Raw genomic sequence first — 20,877 nt, 5'->3', positions numbered from 1 at the left:
ATCCAAATATGGCATAACATAAACATGTTGATTTACATGAATACATTTTTAAGTCCAGAAGGAAATATTAATCTGGTTATTTCTACAAAGCAGGATTGTTTCCTTCTTTATTACTTTCTAAATTTTCCAAACACATTACCTGCATATTTAGAAATAAATGATGATTTGTAAGTTCTTCTTTCTTCTTCAGTTAGACTAAGAGCCAACTTAAATTATTTGTTAAAGATCATGTTTAACTTTTTTTTTGGGGGGGGTACTGGGGTTTGAACCCAGGGATGCTTAACTACTGAGTCATATATCCAGCTCCTATTATTTTTTATTTTGAGAAAGGGTCTTGCGAAGTTGCTTAGGGCCTTACTAAGTTGCTGAGGCTAGCCTTCAACTTGAGATCCTCCTGCCTCAGCCTCCTGCGCTGCTGGGATTACAGGCGTATGCCACAACAGCTGCCATGTTTAACTTTTAAGTGGACCAATGAGAAGCACCAACAACCTTTAATAAGCAATACACTTTTTCAGGTTTCCCTTCTGCATCCCTGTCACTTTCAAAATGGAATATGGAAACAATGCTATGCACCTTCAATAGCATGTCGTTTTCTCTTTCTTGTTATTGGCAGATCTTCTTTGCTATCATCTTGCTTTCCATCTGAGGTGTCATTGTGGCCTTCCTCCTCCTCATCTGAGTATTGATTCAGGGCATCTACCAACTCCAAGAAAACAGCATCACTAATCAAGACAGATCCAGGGATCATCTCTGAAACACAAGGATTAGAAGGACAAGCAGTGGTTGCTTCACATTCCATTAGTCCTCCTGGGCAGGTTTTCTTGTACTCACTCCTAAGGCATATATGTTACATAGGTGCATTTTCATATGAACAATCAGGGAACTGCAGTCATCCTACTGACTCTCACAACTGCAACAGTTTAGCTAGCTGCCTGAGTAAGGAAACATCTATAAGCTTCATTTATTTGTTTATCTATTTATTTTTTTGCAGTGCTGGGAATTGAACCTAGGGCCTTATACATGGTGGACAAACACTCTACCACTGAGCTACATCCGCTACCCAGGTTTTATTCTTATTGGGATATTTTACTTCCTCAGTCATAGGTCAATTCTATATTTATGGCTCAAAATCTCAAAAAAGTATACCAACAATCACTAACAGGACAGAGAAAGGATAATAAAATGAAAATTCACTTGTTTTGTTGCTGATAGATGGACAATAACTTCTCCAAATCAAAAGAGCATTTTTTCCTAAAATCATACTTTATGGGGTTATTCTACAACTTGAAAGAAAATCTTTCAACACTAGGGGGTGCTGTGGATAAATAATGTATTTGAAAAGCATCACAAGAGGACCCACAATTGTCAAGAGTAGGTGGGGCTATTGGTTTGCAAATCCCTGGGTAGTTTCTCCAGCTCTTCTTACCTTATATACTGACAACCTTTTCTAGAACTACAACCAAGCCCAATGATTTGCTTTTAGAAAATTAAAGATATCTAAGCCTATTTCTTGGCGATTCAGAGGATACTAGAATCAAAGTAGTATGACACAGAAGTTATGCTCATTGCCATTCTGAGAGAATGGGAAATGACGCACAAAATGGCATTGGCTGGACTTATGGAAAACTTCTAAGAAATTTGCCTAATGAACTTTCTTTCCAGCCACTGAGTACTAATAATCCTTTTGTGTCTCATCCCCTTTTAAAATTTAACTGGGATTTTTTTTTTTTTTTTTTTTTTTTAACTGCGGTTTAAACCCAGGGGCACTTTATGTACCATTGCGCCTCATCCCCAATCTTTTTTATTTTGAGACAGGGTCTCATTAAATTGCTTAGGGACTGGCTTGTTGCTGAGTTGGACTTGAAACTGTGATCATCCTGCCCTAGCCTCCTGAGTCACTGGAATTATAGGCCATGTACCACTGCACCCAGCAGAAGAGGCACTATTCAAAAAAAAGTTTTTTTCTAAAGAACCCAGCACCTTCTTCACCATGGACTTTCCCATCATAGTTATTGATCAGCTCTTCAATGAAAGTTTCATCTTCTTCTTTTACTTCATCTCCCATGTACGGAATATTGCACAAAACTGTCTCATCTTCTACCTGAAATTAAACCAAATGTAATTCATTCCATGAGCCACTATGTATCTCCTCTTTTCTATTTAGTGGAATCTTTGCTGAGATTTTTGTTTGTTTGTTTCTGAGTCTCCTGAAAATTCCTTTGATCACAGAGTTTACTGCATTTTGAAGACTAGTCATTTAATTTTGCCAATGAAAGCTCACAAAGAAGGGGAGACAAAAGCCAGTCTGGTTGATATTGACTATGTAACATTTACTTTAATATCAAGAGTGGTATTTCCACTAAGCCTAGAATTTGACAGCATGTTTATTTTTCAGAGTCCTCCACTCATTATCTCATTGTACCCACTATACTTCTTTGTGAAATAGGTATGAGCAACACCTAAAAAACAGTCAGAAGTCTCCAATTCCAATGTTTTTTAAAAATTTTATTTCTTCTTTCATATTTTTATTTCAATGGCTTTCATGAGTAGAAAGACAGATAAATGAAAAGGAAGATCTCCACAGGTATGATTTACAAAAGAACTAAAAAAGAAACTGAGCAATTAAAATTTGGGGGTATGCTATGAAGCATAATGACTTTAGAATAATAAAAAACATTATGGTTACAACTCATGCCAATCATACTCAATCAGAACCTAAAGGCAAATGCAGAATAGGCTTTGGATATATTCTGGCAATAAATAATACTCAAGGAGTGGGGCAAGGCACTCAGCGAACACAGTCATTCTTTTTTTTTTGCAGGTGGTGCTGGAGATTGAACCCTAGGCTTTACACATGCTAAGCACACTCTACCACTGAGCTACAATTCCAGCCCCAACACACATTCTTAAATCCCCAAGTGTCAAATATAATTACTCTGAAGTTTTATTTAAAGAGATTACTCCCTTTTGTAGACCTATATTCTGTTCCAGTCAGCAGTATGGCTATCTGTCATCAGACAGATGATAAGCAATAGCAGTATTTAAAGAGGACTGATTACCAGAATAATAAATAATCCTAGCAGGGTTAGTATAAAGTCCTGGATGAAAGGAATGTGTAACCATGTGCACCTCTGTTATCTTGGTCGCTTTCAAAGAATCTTGCCTTTAGAGGATTCAGACAGAATTGCTTCATCAGCAGGGAGCTGACAACCTGCTTAAGCCTCAAGAATCTGATTTAGACTAAATTTAACTGAATATAATGTAACAAAATTAGGCCAAAGTAGTAAGAGAAAATTGGAGTCTTTCCCAACCTCATTCATTTAAAGAAAAAAAAAAATCAATTCAGAAGTATATTTTAGAAAGCATCAAACCCAACACATTAGAAAAATTTACAATGTATATTTTTTAGAGTAAGTAAATTACAATAATGTGCCACCTGGTATATCCAAACTTCTCCTAAGAGAAGCTTCAGCATATCAATATGAGAAAATTATATAGCTTAAACAACTGCCATGGTATTTTCAATACATACCATAAAGTTCTGCTGGAGAGGGGACCAGGAATACATGATGGGAACCAATGCAACAGTGTTCAGAGACCTCATTAACATATGTTGGCTTGCAAATCCTGGGAAAATGCTCTCTATGGTACACTAAAATACAAGAAATGACATGAAAAGGAACAGGCAAGAACAAAAACCCAAGAAAGAATTACATAGTTTCCTTCCAAAAAGAGCCCAATGTTCTTAGTGTTCTTGTAATATTCTCTCTCTCATTTATTTTTATTTTTAAAATTTGTGTGTGTGTGTTGATGGGAATTGAACCTAGAGTACTAGGCAAGCACTCTACCACTAAGCTACATCCCCAGCCCTTTTTATTTTGGTTTGAGACAGTGTCTCCCTAAGTCACCCAGGTTGGCCTTAAACTTGTGATCCTCCTGCCTCAGCCTCCCGTGTTACTGGAATTACAGGTGTGTGCCATCACACCTGGCCATCTTCTTATAATTCTTACAAATTAATATGCTGAGGGGTTTTTTGGCATCGGCTCCTGTGGAAAGCAGGAACTGTCTCCTATTCATATTTGTATCCTCTACAAAGTCTGGCCCAACACTTGCCATACTCCACTGACACTTATTTCAATTAAAACAGTTGATCTCCTTGGACTGTACACAATAGTAAAGGGCCTCTGAAAGTTCTAGAGGATGAGATGAAGATAAGGAAGTCTTCCTGAGGGCCTAAACTTTAAGACTTAGTTGTATAGGTAATGGGGACAGTACCCAGGGAAACAAAGTGATACCCTGCTATGGGAAAATAATTGCTCATGTTACACTATGTTTTTCTATTTTAAAATATTATCTAGAGAAACTAGAGTTCTCTTTTTAAATTGATAATTCAACTTAACAAATAAATTTACAATTAGGGATCAATATACTTTTGTCCACTATCCAGAGCACTCCTTTCCCAATATCAAAGTACTTTGGAGTTAATGAAGTCATAGAGGTTGCTCTGGAGCTGGACACAGAGTCCAGGAAAGTAGACAATAAATGTCTTTTAAAGCATTTTTAAAAATTTTTTTAGTTGTAGATGGTCACAATACCTTTATTTTACTTACATATTTTTAATGTGGTACTGAGATCAAACCCAGTGCCTCACATAAGCTAAGTGAGTACTCTACCATTGAGCTACAACCCCAGCCCCTAAATGTCTTTTTTTTAATGAAAAAAATCACAATTATTAATTGAGGAGAAAAAAGGTGAAAAGATTATTCTTTACTGATTTACTATCCTAATTGTTCAAGGCAGACTCCAATAGCTGTGTCTATTTTACTTATTTATTTTCTAACAGAAAAATACAGAAAAAAACTTTATGCCCAAGGAAGAGGTGAAGGCCAGGTTCTGACTCCTGGAAGTACCTTTTTGAGAAAAGGATGCCCACTCACAGGCTTCATTGACTGAACAGGTTGGACACGAAGCTTCTTCCATTCTTCATTGAGAATTTGGGTTTTTTCTTGAACCTTTGCAAAATTTGCCACATATAAAGCCTAGCAAAGCCAAGAAAAAGATTAAGATATAAAAACACAAGTGAAAATATTTCAAATCCTTGACATTGAATAAACATAATTAAATCTGCAATCTTTCGCTTGGGAACTGTTTATTTATTTTACTTACTTATTTATTACTGGGGATTGAACCCAGGGTTTTATACATTCTCAGTCTATCTGCTCACTATCCCTTTCTTTTTGAGCCAGGATCTCCCTAAATTGCCCAACCTTTCCAACCTCCTGTCTCAGCCTCCTGAGTAGCTGGGATTATAGGTATGTGCCACCACACCCACTCTGGAACTATTTTTTACCTTTGCACCCATATTTGCCTGAAGTCGTTTAAGTTGGCGAAGTCGCATATATTCAGATTTCACTTTTCTTTTCCAGTAAGTGATACATTTGGAAGTTGGGGGATTTGGTATGTCCATTTTGCTGTAATCTAAGAGAAAGATGAGAATAGCATTTTATTGCCTGGAAATGAAGCATTCCTTAAATTTGAATAAGCATGGTAAATTATGTTTTCAATTCCACTAAACTTATTCATAAAAATATAACATTTAAGGAACTTAAATATATTAGTATAATAAAAAGTATCAATTTTTAAAAGATTTCATATGAGCAATTCCCTGTCCAATTGTCAAAATGCTTAGATTCTGTCCTCTTAAGTGTGACTCATTTTAAATTAAGCTTTCAAGCTAGAGGGTAGCTCAGTGGCAGAGCTCTGTGCTTAGCACATATGAGTCCCTCGGTCAGATCCCTAATACCACATACACACACATACCACATAGTTGTCCCAGAGATATTAGAAATTTAGATTTCTTGGACAAGGGGAAAGCTATTCACCACTTTGACTAACAGAACAAAGTTCATATCCAAGCGCTTTATGGAAAGACCCACCCACCACAAAACTGTTACCTATCAAATTACCTAAATCTACTACATGTCTAGTAATAAAAGGTGAACTTAACAACAACATAATCTCATCTCCAAGTCAGTAGAAGACATACAGCAATTGGTAACACTGAAAGTCACATTTTTAAATATTGGAATAAAGGTTCAAAATTATAAAGGACACACTGTAATATACTTTACCTACTTTGTGGAATACCAGGGGAACTTCTGGATTTTATGATGTGTCTCTGTTCTTCAAAGGAATGGCCAGTCAAAAAGGCAAAACAAGTGTCCAGCTTCGCAAAAGAAAACACAGTGATTTTATTCAATCAGTGTGTGTATTTAGACCTGATACCCTTAAGTAGGATGTTTCCCCAGACCTAGGAAGTCTTCCAGATCTCTGCTATCACTACTTTTAGTCAGGTCTCAATAATATTGATGCTTTTATTATATCCTTCCATTCACATGTATAAATATATTCTAAATATAATGCTTTTCTGGACTCATTTCTAGGATTAGCCAGCAGGCCCAAAAAACATTAAATACATGTAAAAATTCAATAAGATGTACAAAATGAAGTTTTTACTCTAGATTAACTAGGTAAGTTTCTTAGGAGAACTAGTTTACTCATTTTACCTAACATTTTAAATTCCCCAAAAATATTACAAGAAACTATGAAAAGCCAAAATTTGAAATAGAAACTAAAGTTTCAGACTGTTTTTAAAAATTTCCTAAAAGATACTTTTTTCTTTCAGAGTAGAATATCAGATTTTTTCTAAAGAAATATTTAAAAATGACCTATTAGGGCCTATAAAAAATGATTAGCACAAACAAGAAAACAATAAAAGTTAATCTACCACCACACATATGCCATAATCAGACCATGATTATAATATTTCTGAACATGAATTTTTTTTAAAAAATGTTTTTGTTAAACTTGTGTATGTTGCTGGGGATAGAATTCAGGGCCTTCTGCATTACTGAGCTATACCCCCAGCCCCATGCATATGGATTTTCAGAGTATACCTGAATGTTTTATTTGAAGAATCAAATGGAGTCACCGAATATGATATTAAATTTAGAGGAAACTTATAATTTAAAAAAATATTTATATATATATTTTAGTTGTTGATGGACCTTTATTTTTATTCATTTATTTATATGCGGTGCTGAGAATCAAACCCAGTGCCTCACACAGGCTAGGCAAGCTCTCCACCACTGAGCCACAACCCCAGCCCTGAAGATTGTTTTTTGGATTTTGATTGTTTGTTTTTTGAGATGGGGGTCTTACTATATTTCCCAGGCTGGTCTCAAACTTGTTGACTTAAGCAATTCTCCTGCCTCAGCATCCTGAGTAACTGGGACTTTAGGCAAAGAGGCAAAGGTCACTATGCCCAGTTTGGTTTTTGTTTTGTTTTGTTTTTTGTTTTGGTAGTAGCAGGACAAACCCAAGGCCCTGCAGCCCACTCATATGATCCCAGCAACTCAGGAGGCTGAGGCAGGAGGATCACAAATTAGAGGCTACCCTTCTCAAAATAAAAAATAGAAGGGGTTGGGATGCAGCTCAGTGGTAAACCCCCAGTACTGAAATAATAATTAAATAAATAAATAAAGTTAAAGGAAAAAGGAGGAGGAATAGTAAAGAAGCAGAGAGATTTCTGTTTCCTACTAAACTAGACCAAGTGATTCAAGCCCTTAAAAACAGAATATAGTCAGGTATGGAGGGACACGTCTATAATCCCAGCAACTCAGGAGGCTGAGACAGGAGGATTGCCAAGTTTGCGGCCAGCCTGGGCAACGCAGCAAAACCCTATCTCAAAATAAAAAGGGTTGACGATGTAGTTCAATGGTAGAGAATCCCTGGGTTCATTCCCCAATACCACAAAAAAAGAAAAACAAACAGACCAGAATTCCCTTGAGTTAAATATCTCTTTCTGGGGAAGGGAATGAAAGAACAACAACAAAACCTAAGAATCTGAATCCCGGTCAGTGTAGTCAGTGGTGCATGCCTGTAGTCCCAGCTACTGAGGAGGGTGAGGAGGGTGAGGCAGAGGGATCACTTGAGCTCAGAAGTTCCTAATCAGCCTGGGCAACACAGCAACACCCCATCTCTTTAAAAAAAAAAAAGGAAGAAAGAGACTTTGAATTTCAAAGTGGGTTAAAAAAAACTAAGCAAAGTTCTTTTATCACAATTACATGATCTTCCTCTTAAATCTTTTAAATATTTCTCACTCCTATATGAAATAGGGTCAAAACAGGGACTCTCCTTGAATGATAAAACTTTTTAAGATCATAGATCACAACTGCAATCCCAGCTACTTGGGAGGATGAGGTAGGAGACTCACAAGTTCCAGGCTAGCCTGAAACAGTGACACCTTGTTTCAAAATAAAAGGAAGCCAGGAGAGGAGGCGCGCACCAGTAATCCCAGCAGCTTGGGAGGCTGAGGCAGGGGGAATCATAGTTCAAAGTCAGCCTCAGCAATTTAGTGAGGCCCTAAAGCAACTTAGCAAGATCCCATCTCTAAATAAAAATATTTTAAAAAGGGCTGGGAATGTGGCTTAGAGGTTAAGCATCCCTGGGTTAAATCAACAATAAAATAAAAATAAAATTAGAGGGTTCAGAGATGGTACTCAGTGGTGGAGTCCTTACCTAGCATGTACAAGGCTCGAGTTCAATCCTTGGTACCCATATACACAGAAAAAGGTCATACCTCATAATCACATGTAATATTAAGTGATTTGTCATATAACTTCTGCCCTGAAAAACTTACTAGTAGTCTGCTTCAGGAAATGAAAAAATGATTCAAATTAAAATAAAACTACTTCTGTCAGAAACCTTAGGCTAGCTGGGTGTGGTGGCACAGGTCTATAATCTCAGCAACTTGGGAGGCTGAAGCAGGAGGTTCATAAATTTGAGGCCAGCCTCAGCAGTTTAACGAGATTCTGCCTCAAAATAAAAAATAAAAAGGACTGGAGATACAGCTCAGTGGTAATCCCCATTACTGGGGGAAAGAAAAAAAAAGAAAAGAAAGAAGCCTTAGGCTATTTTTACTAAGACCCAAATGACTCAACTGTTATAAACTGTAACTCAGAGACAACACAACCTCTTTTTAAAAATTTTTTTTTTTTTTTTTTTTTGTGCTGGGGATCGAACCCAGGGCCTTGTGCATGCAAGGCAAGCACTCTACTAACTGAGCTATCTCCCCAGCCCTTAAAAAATGTTTTTGAACTATAATCCCTCTCTCATTCCTTTTGGACTCATTTCTCTTTTTGAAACAGTAAACTTAAAGCAGATTGCTCCATTCATTTAAAACTGGAGATCAAATAAGAAAAGAACTTATTCTATCCATAGCTGCTGGGTGTACATATGGATTTCTTAGAGGAAATGGTCACAGGAAAATATCAATATTTTTATTAAAGGAGTTATAACTTAAATGTAATCTCCTATAATCTGTCAAGTCAGATGACAGTAAGCACATCATAATAATCCAACAATTAATGTCACCATTTCTGATTTTTCTCAAGTGTTCTATTTGACCAGAGGAGTATATGCATACACATGAAAAAGGCATTGAGTTTTAACCAATAACATTGTAAAATAAGTCATACTTCCTCCTTTTGCAATTAAAGTGATATTTGACTCTTTTGTGTCCATGAGTCAATATTTATTTCACTTGGCTTTTTAATGGATCTTCAATGTCTCTAAATGTTTATTTGGCAGTTGGTCAGTTCCCACAGGGTATATGAGGAAGATGAAATATTCTGTAGGGAACAGATAGATGGTGTTTAAAATAAACACCTGAAGCACAGTCATAAGATTTCACAGCAGCTGGATCCCAACCAATGACTACAATATAAAAAAAATTTTAAAAATCAGCATTCACTAGAACATATCTGGAGAGAAATAGGGTCAATAAGGTTATCCATCTTGGGGAAAGGGAGCAGCATACACCTAAAAACACTTCATATTTCTTTTAGATCTAGTTTTTAGTTACTTAAACATGCAAAACCACTTATATTCCAGTTAAGTACTTTTGACCTTTCATTATATTCATTTATACATTGAAGACAAAACAGGAGGCTGGGGTTGTGGCTCAGTGGTGAAGTGCTTGCCTGGCATGTGTGAGGCCCTGGGTTTGATTCTCGGAGCTGCATATAAATAAATAAATTAAATAAAGGTCCATTGACAGTCAAAAAATATTTTTAAAAACCTGCCAGGGGCTGGGGAGATAGCTCAGTTGGTAGAGTGCTTGCCTTGTAAGCACAAGGCTCTGGGTTCGATCCCCAGCACCCAAAAAAAAAAAAAAAATGTTATTACTTAAAAACCTGCCAAAACGTATGCTGTTTAGGGACATAAGTCTTTATATAACTAATTCTAATAATGACAGTAAGATAAATAGCCCAACATGGAAAAATTAAACAGATACTTTTCCAAAAAAGTTAGGAATGTCAAGTGCAGAGGCGCAAGGCTACAATTCTAAGTAGCTGGGATTACAGGAAAGTGACACATTTCAGAATTTTAAAGCTCTGCTTCAGCATCAACTTCCCAAATGGCTCACAAATATTCTGTTAGTGGCAGAACTAGGATCCATTATCTCCTGACTTCTGGTCCCAGAAATGTTCTTACTACTTATTTATTCCATAAATATGTACTGTCCAGGCATTAATTTAGGTGCTTTGGGGTACATCAGTGAATAAAACAGACAAACATCCCTGCTTTTGGAGAACTGATTCACACTGTGATACACCACACATAAATCTTGCCTATATTAGTATTGTAGATGGTCCTTTCTTCTGTCTTTGTTTTTAAGTACTTATCTTCTAACATACTGTCTCTGAGTAAGTCTGTCATCTCTTTCATCAATGCTACACGTGGGAATCCCAGGGCTTTTTAAAAACAGGCAAGCTCTCTTAGAATGAGAGCCTTCTCAGACTGGAAACTTCATTCAATACTGAATTTCCTTATCTTAAAATCTCGGGTGGAGTATTTTTCTATTCAGAGGTATCACAGTAGCAACGTGGAAAAGGACTCACACTTTCAGCTCCATCCTTGTGCACACCCAATTATTCGTATAACTTGGCCCTCTTCTTTCATTTCACCCCCGCCAAGCCCTAGGCTTCAGATCTAAGCTATTCGTTTATAATCCTGTATTTTCACCCATCGAAGGTCCATCCTCAATATTCCACTGGCGGCACAAGTTTCACCCTCCTTCCCCTCCCTGTCCCCGAAACAATTTCTCAGTAGTCATTTTTTTACCGAAATAAAAAGTTTGGCCCATATTTTCTAACAGGTATGTCCCAAATACAACAGCTTTTCTTTGCTCCAAGACACTTGCACTTATATCATTTGATACTCGGGAGAAGACTAGGGGTGGGCATAATTGGCGCCAGCCCAAGTCTGGAGGTAAGGAAGCTTCTTAATTCAGGGTTGGGATTGGGATTAGGTAGACGAGGCCAGAGAGGCTCCTGGAAGGCAAAACGTAAGGAAGGGTTCTCTCTGCACTTGCGCTATGCTGAGAGTCACTGCCCACTTACACTTTGCGCCTTAGCCTCACTCACCTCGCTGTAGTTCCGGCCCTGTTTTTTACTGCCATCCCTTCCTCAACATCCCCCAAAGCCATCGCAGGCTCAGCCTAGGTCTCTGGGCTTTCCCGTGCCCAGCCCCAGATCCCCGGTAGTCCACTTAGCTAGGGCCCCCGCAGATGCCACCGCCCACCCGGGCCCTCTCAGCTCTGGGGCTCCCGCCCACCGGCCCACCCATCCTTCCAACGGGATTCCCCGTCTCGGGGCCCGCCCCCGCCGCTCCTCCTCCGGGACACACAGCCTCCCAGCCTCAGACGCAGTCCTCGTCGGGGGCTCTCTCGCTCCGTCGTCCCCCGTCCCCCAGATCTCGGAGCGGGAAGGGGCACCCTGCTACCCGCGGCCAGGCAGGTAGTGTATCCCCTGGGTTCCTCCCAATTCCCAGATAACTTCGCCTTTCCCTCCCTTCTGCCCCGGCGGCGTTGTGCGGAGGCCCGGCCCCACCGCCCGGCCGGGCTTGTTTACTCACTCACCCTCCATCCCGAGCCGCAGGGACCCGCCGCTAGGACGCTTGCGCGCCGCGGCCCCGCCCCCGCGCCACAGCCCCGCCCCGCGCCCCCTCGGGCGCGTGCGCGTTGAGCCGTCCGCGCCGCTTGGGTGGCCCGCCAGGTCGTCGTTCTTTGATCTTCAGCAAAGGGATCCGGAGAAGGAAAACGTCTGTTTGGCGCCAATTTGCCAGGACTTTGGAGGGCGAAGTGGTGGGTGGTGTAGCCCAAGCCTGACTATTTCTAAGGTGGCGCTGTCAGTGGAGAGGAAGGGCTCTGGGGAAACTTTCCAGAGCCACTGAAACCGTCTCGAAGACCTTGTAGAGCCCTGCACCGTATCCCTCATGCTGGGGACTAGCCACATCTCACCTCAGCGTTTGAAGGCAACCTAGAACCCCCTCAAACGGATGTCTCACACCTTCTAATTCTGCAAACTTATGTACGCTAAATTCTTGCTTTATTTACGCCTGATTTCCCTGTTTCTGTCAGTAGTTCGCCCAGTCACTTAAATTTAAAAGTATGGTCTTGTATCAAAGATACTTACTAGTTACAAAGGGAAAATTTATAACTTTACAGGTAAGAAATCTGTCTCACACTACTTTGACCAAGTGATTAAAATTAATATCACTAGTGATAGGCAATTTCTTAGCAATTCCTCTCAATACAGGGTAATGAGAAAAGTACAAAATCACTCCTGTAGTGTTCTTGACAAAAATGCAAAAGCTGAGTTTAATGCAGAAGCATCAGACAGTGCTGGCGATATAGCCCATCAGGTAGAGTGCCTGTCTCTCAAACTCGAGACCCGAGTTCGATTCCCCAGCACTGGTAGATTGCAGAAATTCGAAACAAACAAAAGAAACCAATTCAGAAGCATCAGACAAATTCAGAATGAGGAATAATCTGCAAAATAATTGACCAGTGTCTTCAAAAGTGCCAAGATCATAAAAGTCAAAGGACAAGGAACTGTCCCAGATTGGAAAAACTGAGAACACATGACAATCAAATATCAGGAAAAACTGAGAACACATGACAATCAAATATCATGTGTGATCCTGGATTGAATCCTGGTTCAGAAAAAGGACACGAGAAGGATAATTTGATGAAAGTAGAATTAGGCCTCTAGATTAATAGTTTTTAAAATTAGTTTTAATTCCTCATTTGGATAATTAAGGAAGTTGGATGAAGAATATACAGGATCGTTGTCCCATTTTTCTACCTATTTTGTAAACATGAAAATAATTTCAAAATATAACGTTAAACTGGGTTCCTTGGTGCATTCTTGAAATCCCAGCTACTAGGGAGGCTGAGACAGGAGGATCACAAGGTCAAGGCCAGCCTGGGCAACTTAGGAGACCCTGTCTCAAAATAAGAAATAAAAAGGGCTGGGGATGTAGCTCAGTGGTAGAACACCACTGGATTCAATCCCCAGTACCACACACAAACACAAAACATGTATTTATGCACTATATACACATATATATGCATATATGAAGTTAAAATTTGAAATTAAGGTGGGCACAGCGGTGCCTGTCTGTGTTCCTAGTTACTCAGGAGGCTGAGATAGGAGGATCCCAAGTTTGAGGTTAGCCTCAGCAATTTAGTAGGACCCTGTCTCAAAATAAAAAATTTAAAAAGAACTGAGGGTATAGCTCAGTGGCAGAGAGTCTCTGGGTTCAATCCTAAATATCGAAAAAATTTTAAATAAAATACAAAACAAAATTACCTTGATTTTTGTCTCAAAGTGTATAATTATAAAAATATAATGTTCATTTTTTTCACATAATTTTCATGATAATCTTATGAAGTAGGTAGGTAGGGCAGATTTCAGTTTTACATACTAAGTTACTCTGGCATAAAGGAGTTAAGTGATGTGCCTTACACAATTGAAAATTTGCTCTGTCAGTTCTTATACTCAGGTCTCTAGATTCCAGATATACTATTCTTTTCTTTATATCAAAACCTTTGATTTTGCTATTGTCCCTCTTGCATCTATTTAACTACCAGTCAAAACAATTATTCCTTTATATTGTACTTGTAATTTTCAAATGATGCTCCTTTCCATTACTGCTGCCTAGATAAGTGTTTCTCAAGCTAGGATCACACTGAAATCTAATAACTACTGAGGCCTGCCTCCCACATCCAGAAAGACTGATTAATTATTAATTGGTCTGGGGCATGGTCTGGGTTTCAAGAATTGTATAAACATTCCAAATGATTATAGCATGTAGCCAAGTTTGAGAACCATTGCGCTGCATTAATAATTGTTAGAAGAATGTGGGTTTTCTAAGGATAGATGTCCAGAAATTCTGAGTCAGGAAAGAGATGAGTGAGAGATTTGGGTACCACCAACATATTAGTAATAACTGAAACCACAGGAGTCCACTACATTACCTTAGGAGACTGTGCCAAGAAAGGAGAGCAGAGATACACAGAGAAATTTTGAGATAACAAAGAAAGTATGGTTACAGAAATTTTTTTTTTAATGGACACAATACCCTCATTTTATTGTTTATTTTTTGTGTGGTGCTGAGGATTGATCCCAGTGCCTCACACGTGCTAGGAAAATGCTCTACCACTGAGCCACAACCCCAGCTCAGTTACAGAAATATTTTGAGGTGGAAGCTGAAGGGATTTATGCCAAAGTCAAGGATGAGGGTGGTGTAGCCTATCTCAGGTCCCAGCTCCTGGTTTAGCATTCTCACCTTCCTGGTCCTTCCTAAGGCTTCGTTCTACTTTACACTCACTGCCATGCTGTGAGTGGATATTTCATATCCACCACAATATTTGGCATAGGATTAAACAGAATTTAGTAATCCTCATTCACTGAAGGATTATGAAAACAACTTTTACATCACAGTGAGTGTGGAAGTTTTGGGGTTTTTTGTTTGTTTTTTTTGAGAGTGGTCTCACTATGTTCTCTAGGCTGGCCTCGTACTCCTCGACTCAAGGAATCCTCCTGCCTCAGCCTCTCAAGTGCTAGAACTACAGGCATGGGCCACCACGCCTGGCTAGGTGTGGGGTTCTTGAGGGAAATTTTGTTTGCCAGTTGGTTTCTTCTCATTTTGCTGGGAGAGTTTTTCCTGAGACCAGGCTCTTTCTCAGCTGACCATGTTCCATGAGGCACTATCAGCCAAACTTTGTTTGGCTAGCTTTTGCGCTGCATCTCTTTTTCTTTTCCAATCCTTCAGGTCTTTGTCCTATAAATTCGGAGAAAAACTGTTGGCAAGTGGTCAGCAACAGGACCTCTAAAAAACAGTACCATTACCCCTGCCCCACTCCTCCCAGCTCCACCCCCAGGCAGTTAATGGAAGAAAGGAATAACTGTGTCACTCTTGGCTTCTCCTTGCTCATCTTGCTCTTAAATTGGAGGCCTCTGGGGCTGCAAGAAACTGGACAAAGTGTGCTGAGTAGTCTAATAGGGCTGATTCCTTTTTTGAAAGTCCTCTATTGCGGAAAAATAAAATTATGTGTTTAATTTCTGAAACTTAATGCCTGATTTGCCTTGGCAGCCCTTCTCTTGGGTTTGGCCAAGAGTCCAGCAACACTAGTACACTGATTAATACCAGCTCAGCTTGCTCCCTGGAGAAGAGCATTATTTACTGGACTATTTTCTTAAATCCTTTTTAATTTGCTTGTATTTTAGCATACTCTTATTGGCTTTAACATGTTGTATCTCTGACCACTGGCTTCAATGAAGCTAGAGGGAAGACTCCCAACTCTGTGCCCTCATAGCCTCATCACAAAGCAAGATTTTGTTCAACCCAGTGATTAAAAATGACACATCACGTGTTCTATTCCTTCTGGGATGGGCGAGTTCTAAGTGTACTTTCGTCCCCTGCTGGTCCTCAAGCCACTGGTAAAAAGGGAAGGAGATGATGTTTCCCAGACTCACACAGGACTTTCTGCACTATTCTTTCCTTCCAACCTGAGCTCCTTCAGATGGTGCCCTCTTGGCACATTCTGCCCCTCCTTGTAAAGCCCACAGGAATATTAAATAGTGATTCTTAGAGGGGACACAGAGGACTGAGGGAAGATTGGGCCCCTGACAGAGAAGTGTAAACACAGCTGTGGGGATGGGAGCAAACCATCCTCCCTCTCCCCAGTTCCCACCCAGAAGCAGGGAAAGGCCACCCTGCGGTGAGGAACCAAACAAGAAAACACAGGAAAGCACAAACCTAAATGTCTGCACAAAGGTCACCAGGAACTGGGGCTGCTGCCCAGGACTTGGTGGGGCCAACTGAAGTGCCAGACCCCTCCCTGAATACTTAGAGGCAGAGGCAACTCCAAAGCAAGTTGAGGTCTGGACATTCTGGAGCCTGGAAACATAGCTGGATTTTTGAAACCTTTCTATTCCTGGACACTTTGTCCTCTGATCTCAGAAAACCCGTTTTCTGCCTTAGGTACTTAGCTCCTGACCCCTAGTTGCTTAGGGATCATAATAACGCATTTGATTCAGCAAGTAAGAACAGGCCCACAATAAACCCTTGTCCGTGGCTTGTTATAAGTTGAAACTCTGAGCCTCCAAGCCAAAATGCTAGATGGGACTCCCTTTGCCTTTGTTAATTACAGAAGAAGTAATTCCAGCAGGAAGGGACTTTCTCTTTGGGGATTACTTGGGTGGGATTCATGTCTTGATTTGTATATATTGTAAAAACTCCAACCCCTCAGCGAGGGTGGTGCTGCCCATTCTTGCTCTCTCAGTTAGGCACAGTTAATGCAAGGCCTTCATCTCTGGGGACACGCCTTTGGCACAGCACTGCCTGGGAAGTAGCCCTGGTCGGGTGGACAACTAATGAGCTGTGCTTCCTTTCTGGCTCTCGGGGTCCTCAAGAAGCAAAAGAGAAATGGCAGAATTAGAAAAATGATAGCAGCCTTCAAATACTGAGTACTTAGGATATGCTGGACACTGTGCTAAGTGCTTTACAGGGATCATCTCATTTCATATGAAATCAGGAATATCCTTAGTCCCATTTTACAACTAAGGAAACCAGGGCTTTCAGAGATTCTAAAGCTTTATTTTCTATTTTCTTTTCTTTTTCTTTTTTTTTTTTTTTTCTTTTGGTACATTATAATTTTTCATAATGATGGTGGGATTTGTTGCTTTTCTTTTTCTTTCTTTTGTGTGTGTGTGTGTCAGTGTGGGGGGATAGAACCCAAGGCTGATAGGCAAGTGCTCTACCCTACCATTGGGTTACATCCTGCTTTTTTTTTTTTTTTTTTTTTTTGGGGGGGGGTACTGAGGATTGAACCCAGGAGCGCTTAATCACTGAGTCACATCCCTAGCCCTTAAAAAAAAATTTTTTTTTCTGAAATTTAAACCAGGTCTCACTAAGTCAGTTAGGGCCTCACAAAGTTGCTGAGGCTGGCCTCAAACTTGCAATCCTCCTACCTCAGCCTCCTGATCCCTGCTTCTTTTTAAAATTTTGTTTTGAGATAGCATCTCATTAAGTAGTTCAGGCTGGTCTTAAATTTGCCATCTTCCTGCCTCAGTCTCCCCAGTAGTTGAGATTACAGATATGTGACACCACACCTTTCCAGATTCCAGAACTTTCCCCAGGTTATGCAGCTAGTAAGTGCTTTGACCAGGACTTGTGCCCAGTCATTCTGACCCTTCAACCCATGCTCTGAACCACTCCACTATACCTCCTCCATTCTCTGAGGTCTTCTAGCTCTGACATCATGATTGTGGATTCTCTCCATGACTTTCTCACCAGTGGCTCCAGAAAGAGAATGTTCTTGGGACTTTCGTCTGAAAGTCCAGAAGAAAACAGCTTCTGAAACTTAAGGGGCCCTTTACTTCCTCTGTACTAGAGATGCCAATCAAAGCTGGACACTCCACAGATTCCCATATCAGCAGGGAACAGTGTATATGGGAAGACAAACAAATCCTAGCCAGGCAGGAAAGGGGAGTTCCCCACGGTTCTGTGATTTCCCCTTCTCTGTTCTCTGGCTTATCAGCAAAGCCTCATGCTACCGATGCTATAGCCCTTTGAACCCCACTGTGGTTATGATGGAACACCGGGCTACAGAGACCCTTTTAGAGCAAGATAAATGACTGCTACTCACAATACATATATGCACAGATTATATCTATGATACTGAATATAAAGGAACAAAAAAAATCATATTTATTTGTACATTTAACAAATTGCCTTTAGCATTCACATAATCACTAGATGGGGCAGTGGATATGAATCCATGTAAGCCTTGCAAAATGCTGAAAGATAAGTATTATTATTCCCATTTTACAGCCAAGGACACTGGGCCCTTTTGTCCATTACTGCCCATGGCCACATGGTGGTAAGAAGGGAGCTGGAATTCAAACCTAGCCTTGATCAATCTGATTCCAAAATCTTCATCTTTTCAATAAAATGATTGCTGTTTAATTAAAAGAACCAAACTGCAAGACTGGAAAGATCCCCAAATATATTGGTAGTGTAGTTTTCAAAGAATATATGTTACAAATTATGATAGTAACTTTTATTTATTGCATGCCTACTAAGTGCCAGGCATTAGGGCCAAAGGCTTCACATGTATTACCTATACTACTCAGTGAGATACATGCTAGTAACCCTATTTCACAGACCAGAAACAAGCTCAAAAGAGTTAGGTAACTGGCACAAAGTCATATACTAGCTAAATGAGCAATGAATCTGGGCTTCAAACCCAAGTCTACTTGATTCCAGAGTGTGTGTCCTTCACAACAAAGGCAATCATAATGATCATGATGTACACTAACTATGAGCCAAATTGTGCTTTAAGTACTTTATATCTTATAACCTAGAGATATATAGACACCACACATTGAATGCTCATGGTCTATTAGAGTTGTATTTGCTTAACATGTGTTGGATTCTTGCTATGATCTAGAAAACAATTTAGTTCACGTTGTAGGTTTTTTCCCCCTTCATTGTCCATCTAATGCACTAAGGTCTTAATTAAAAAGGATGTAACAAGATATTGCCTACAGTGAAGCAAGCACAGTGAGGAGAGGGGCAATTTGTGGGGAAGGTCCTCTATCTGGTGGTATCAGGATCCCTATCTGGTTGTCTTCCTCATTCCTTCCTAATACCTAATTTAATAGATGTATTCGTTTTGAATGAAACAATTTGTATGAAGCATTACATGACTTGGCATGACTTGGTAAATGAACATGGGTACACCATTATACAACAGCTAGCTCCTGGGGTGCTGGGAGAGGGTAGAAGTGTTCTTGGGGATGGTTTTATAGGACATCCTTGAGGAACAGGGGGAAGGATCTGGCATCGGGTCCTGACAGCAACCATGAGTCAGCCCCAGGTGCTGAGGGACTAGCTCTGTTCTCAGCACTGCTGGGTGTGTGCTATGGTCACTTGGCTATGGTCCTCCTCAGTCACGCTGTCTGAGTGTCATTCTTGTAAATTTGGCTGGGTTCTTTTCAGAAAAACAGCCTTTACTGTGTGATGTCAGAGTCCAGCCTGGGTCAGAGAGGGAGGGAGAAGGAGGTTTGTGCCGATGTCTGGGAATCTTCTTATTTCTGGAGAAGTTCATGTGGTTCTGGAAGAAATTATTCTTTCTTCTTCTCAAGATCCAGTAACAGGGCTGAGGGAATAGCTCAATGGTAGAATTCATGTTTAGCATGCCCAGTACTCTGGCTTAATCCTTAGTACCCACTCTCAAAAGATCCAATAAGGAATCAATATTCTGATCTGCAGTGAGAGGGAAGGTGATAAATCATAAAGGTTAAAGCATCAAGCTATCCTAAGTTCAAGTTCTGGTTCTAATAATTACTAGCTTTGGGACCTTAAACTCTTTGCTTATCTGGAAAAGATAATTCTGATGTTATGATGGTGAGGCTTTAAGAATGTGTGCAAAGGGCCTGGGAGTATAGCAGTGTTAGAACACTCACCTAGCATGTGCAAAGCCCTGGGTTTGATCCCCAACATCACACAAACAAGTGTGCAAAGCACTTGGCACATGTGTCAAAGAACACATAATCCAACATATAGTAACTATTCAATAAATCATAGCTACTATTAGCAGCTGATGAATAATATGGCTTAATTTTTTTTCCTTTTTATCAACTTGGGAACCAAAGTTTTCTCCAATTACCATTCTTCCCTCAGAGTTGGTTAGGATCCTCATACTGGGTGTGCCATCATTCTGGAGATGAGGAGGTGGGGAGAGATGGAGGAGTTGTATCTCTATTCCTTTCTCTTCCCTCTCTTAGCTAGCTGGCTCCTTGGCTCAGTTCCTCTGGTTCTCCCTGCTGCTTTCCTTCCCTCTAAAGAAGTCTGTCTCCTCTCTCTGGTTTGGAAGACTCAGTTAGGACTTCTGGCTTCCCTGACCCCGACTCTCCCCCACATCTTCTCTTGTGCTCTGCTCTTTATTTTGCAGACAGCTGGGGAAAAGGCCAGCGTGTGTAAACTAATTGCAAGATGTTCCTCGTAGAATTTCATGGTGTAGGAGGTCCCCAGTACGTTTCACTCCCTCCTGTGTTGTTCTGGATCTGTGGGTGTGTAGGGGACGCTGAAGAGTAGAAATGGCACTCCTTCAAAGGGTTGAGTCATCTCTTCTCCTGTTCCAGGCAGAATGGCCCTTTTCCTGTAACAAAAGAGAAACTTATGTGGCAGTAGGGTCCCTGCTCAGTAGGGTCCTGTAGGGGAATCAATCTACATTGAGGCAAGAAATCTCAGGGCAATGACCAGCTGGACCAGAACCAAATTCCTGTCTTTGAAAGCCCTAGGGGATGAGAAATAGAGTCATGGGATGGACAGAGGAATAAGGGAATATGCAAAAACCTTAACAAATAGACTCCACTGCTGCAGAACAGAGATAGTGTTGGTCGGGATGTGTGGCAGGTGCCTGTTTTGGAGGTGGAGTACCAACCAGGGCCCCTGGGG

At 40.3% G+C, this 20,877-nt stretch overlaps 1 protein-coding gene across 6 annotated transcripts in view; it reads right to left on the bottom strand.

The window, feature by feature from the left end:
* Ezh1 (enhancer of zeste 1 polycomb repressive complex 2 subunit) overlaps positions 1–12,036 on the bottom strand; it is a 28,500-nt gene extending 16,464 nt beyond the window's left edge. The window contains exons 1-7 of one of the 6 annotated variants that reach the window (XM_047543505.1): positions 11,984–12,036; positions 6,136–6,226; positions 5,351–5,478; positions 4,911–5,039; positions 3,533–3,652; positions 1,981–2,101; positions 574–750 (exon numbers count right to left, since the gene is read on the bottom strand). In XM_047543505.1, coding sequence (XP_047399461.1) covers positions 574–750; positions 1,981–2,101; positions 3,533–3,652; positions 4,911–5,039; positions 5,351–5,467 — 664 coding nt within the window. In that variant the 5' untranslated portion in view covers positions 5,468–5,478; positions 6,136–6,226; positions 11,984–12,036. Of the gene's footprint in view, positions 1–573; positions 751–1,980; positions 2,102–3,532; positions 3,653–4,910; positions 5,040–5,350; positions 5,479–6,131; positions 6,227–7,897; positions 8,003–11,489; positions 11,601–11,983 lie in introns of those variants that run through there. The other 5 variants (XM_047543504.1, XM_047543501.1, XM_047543499.1 and 2 more) reach the window with 5 other exon arrangements.
* Positions 12,037–20,877: the final 8,841 nt, after the last annotated feature.

Source organism: Sciurus carolinensis, chromosome 3 (assembly GCF_902686445.1).
Source record: "Sciurus carolinensis chromosome 3, mSciCar1.2, whole genome shotgun sequence".
NCBI classification, from domain to species: Eukaryota; Metazoa; Chordata; class Mammalia; order Rodentia; family Sciuridae; genus Sciurus; species Sciurus carolinensis.
The sequence above is the reverse complement of the archived record's forward strand: the minus strand, read 5'-3'. Positions and strand labels throughout refer to the sequence as shown.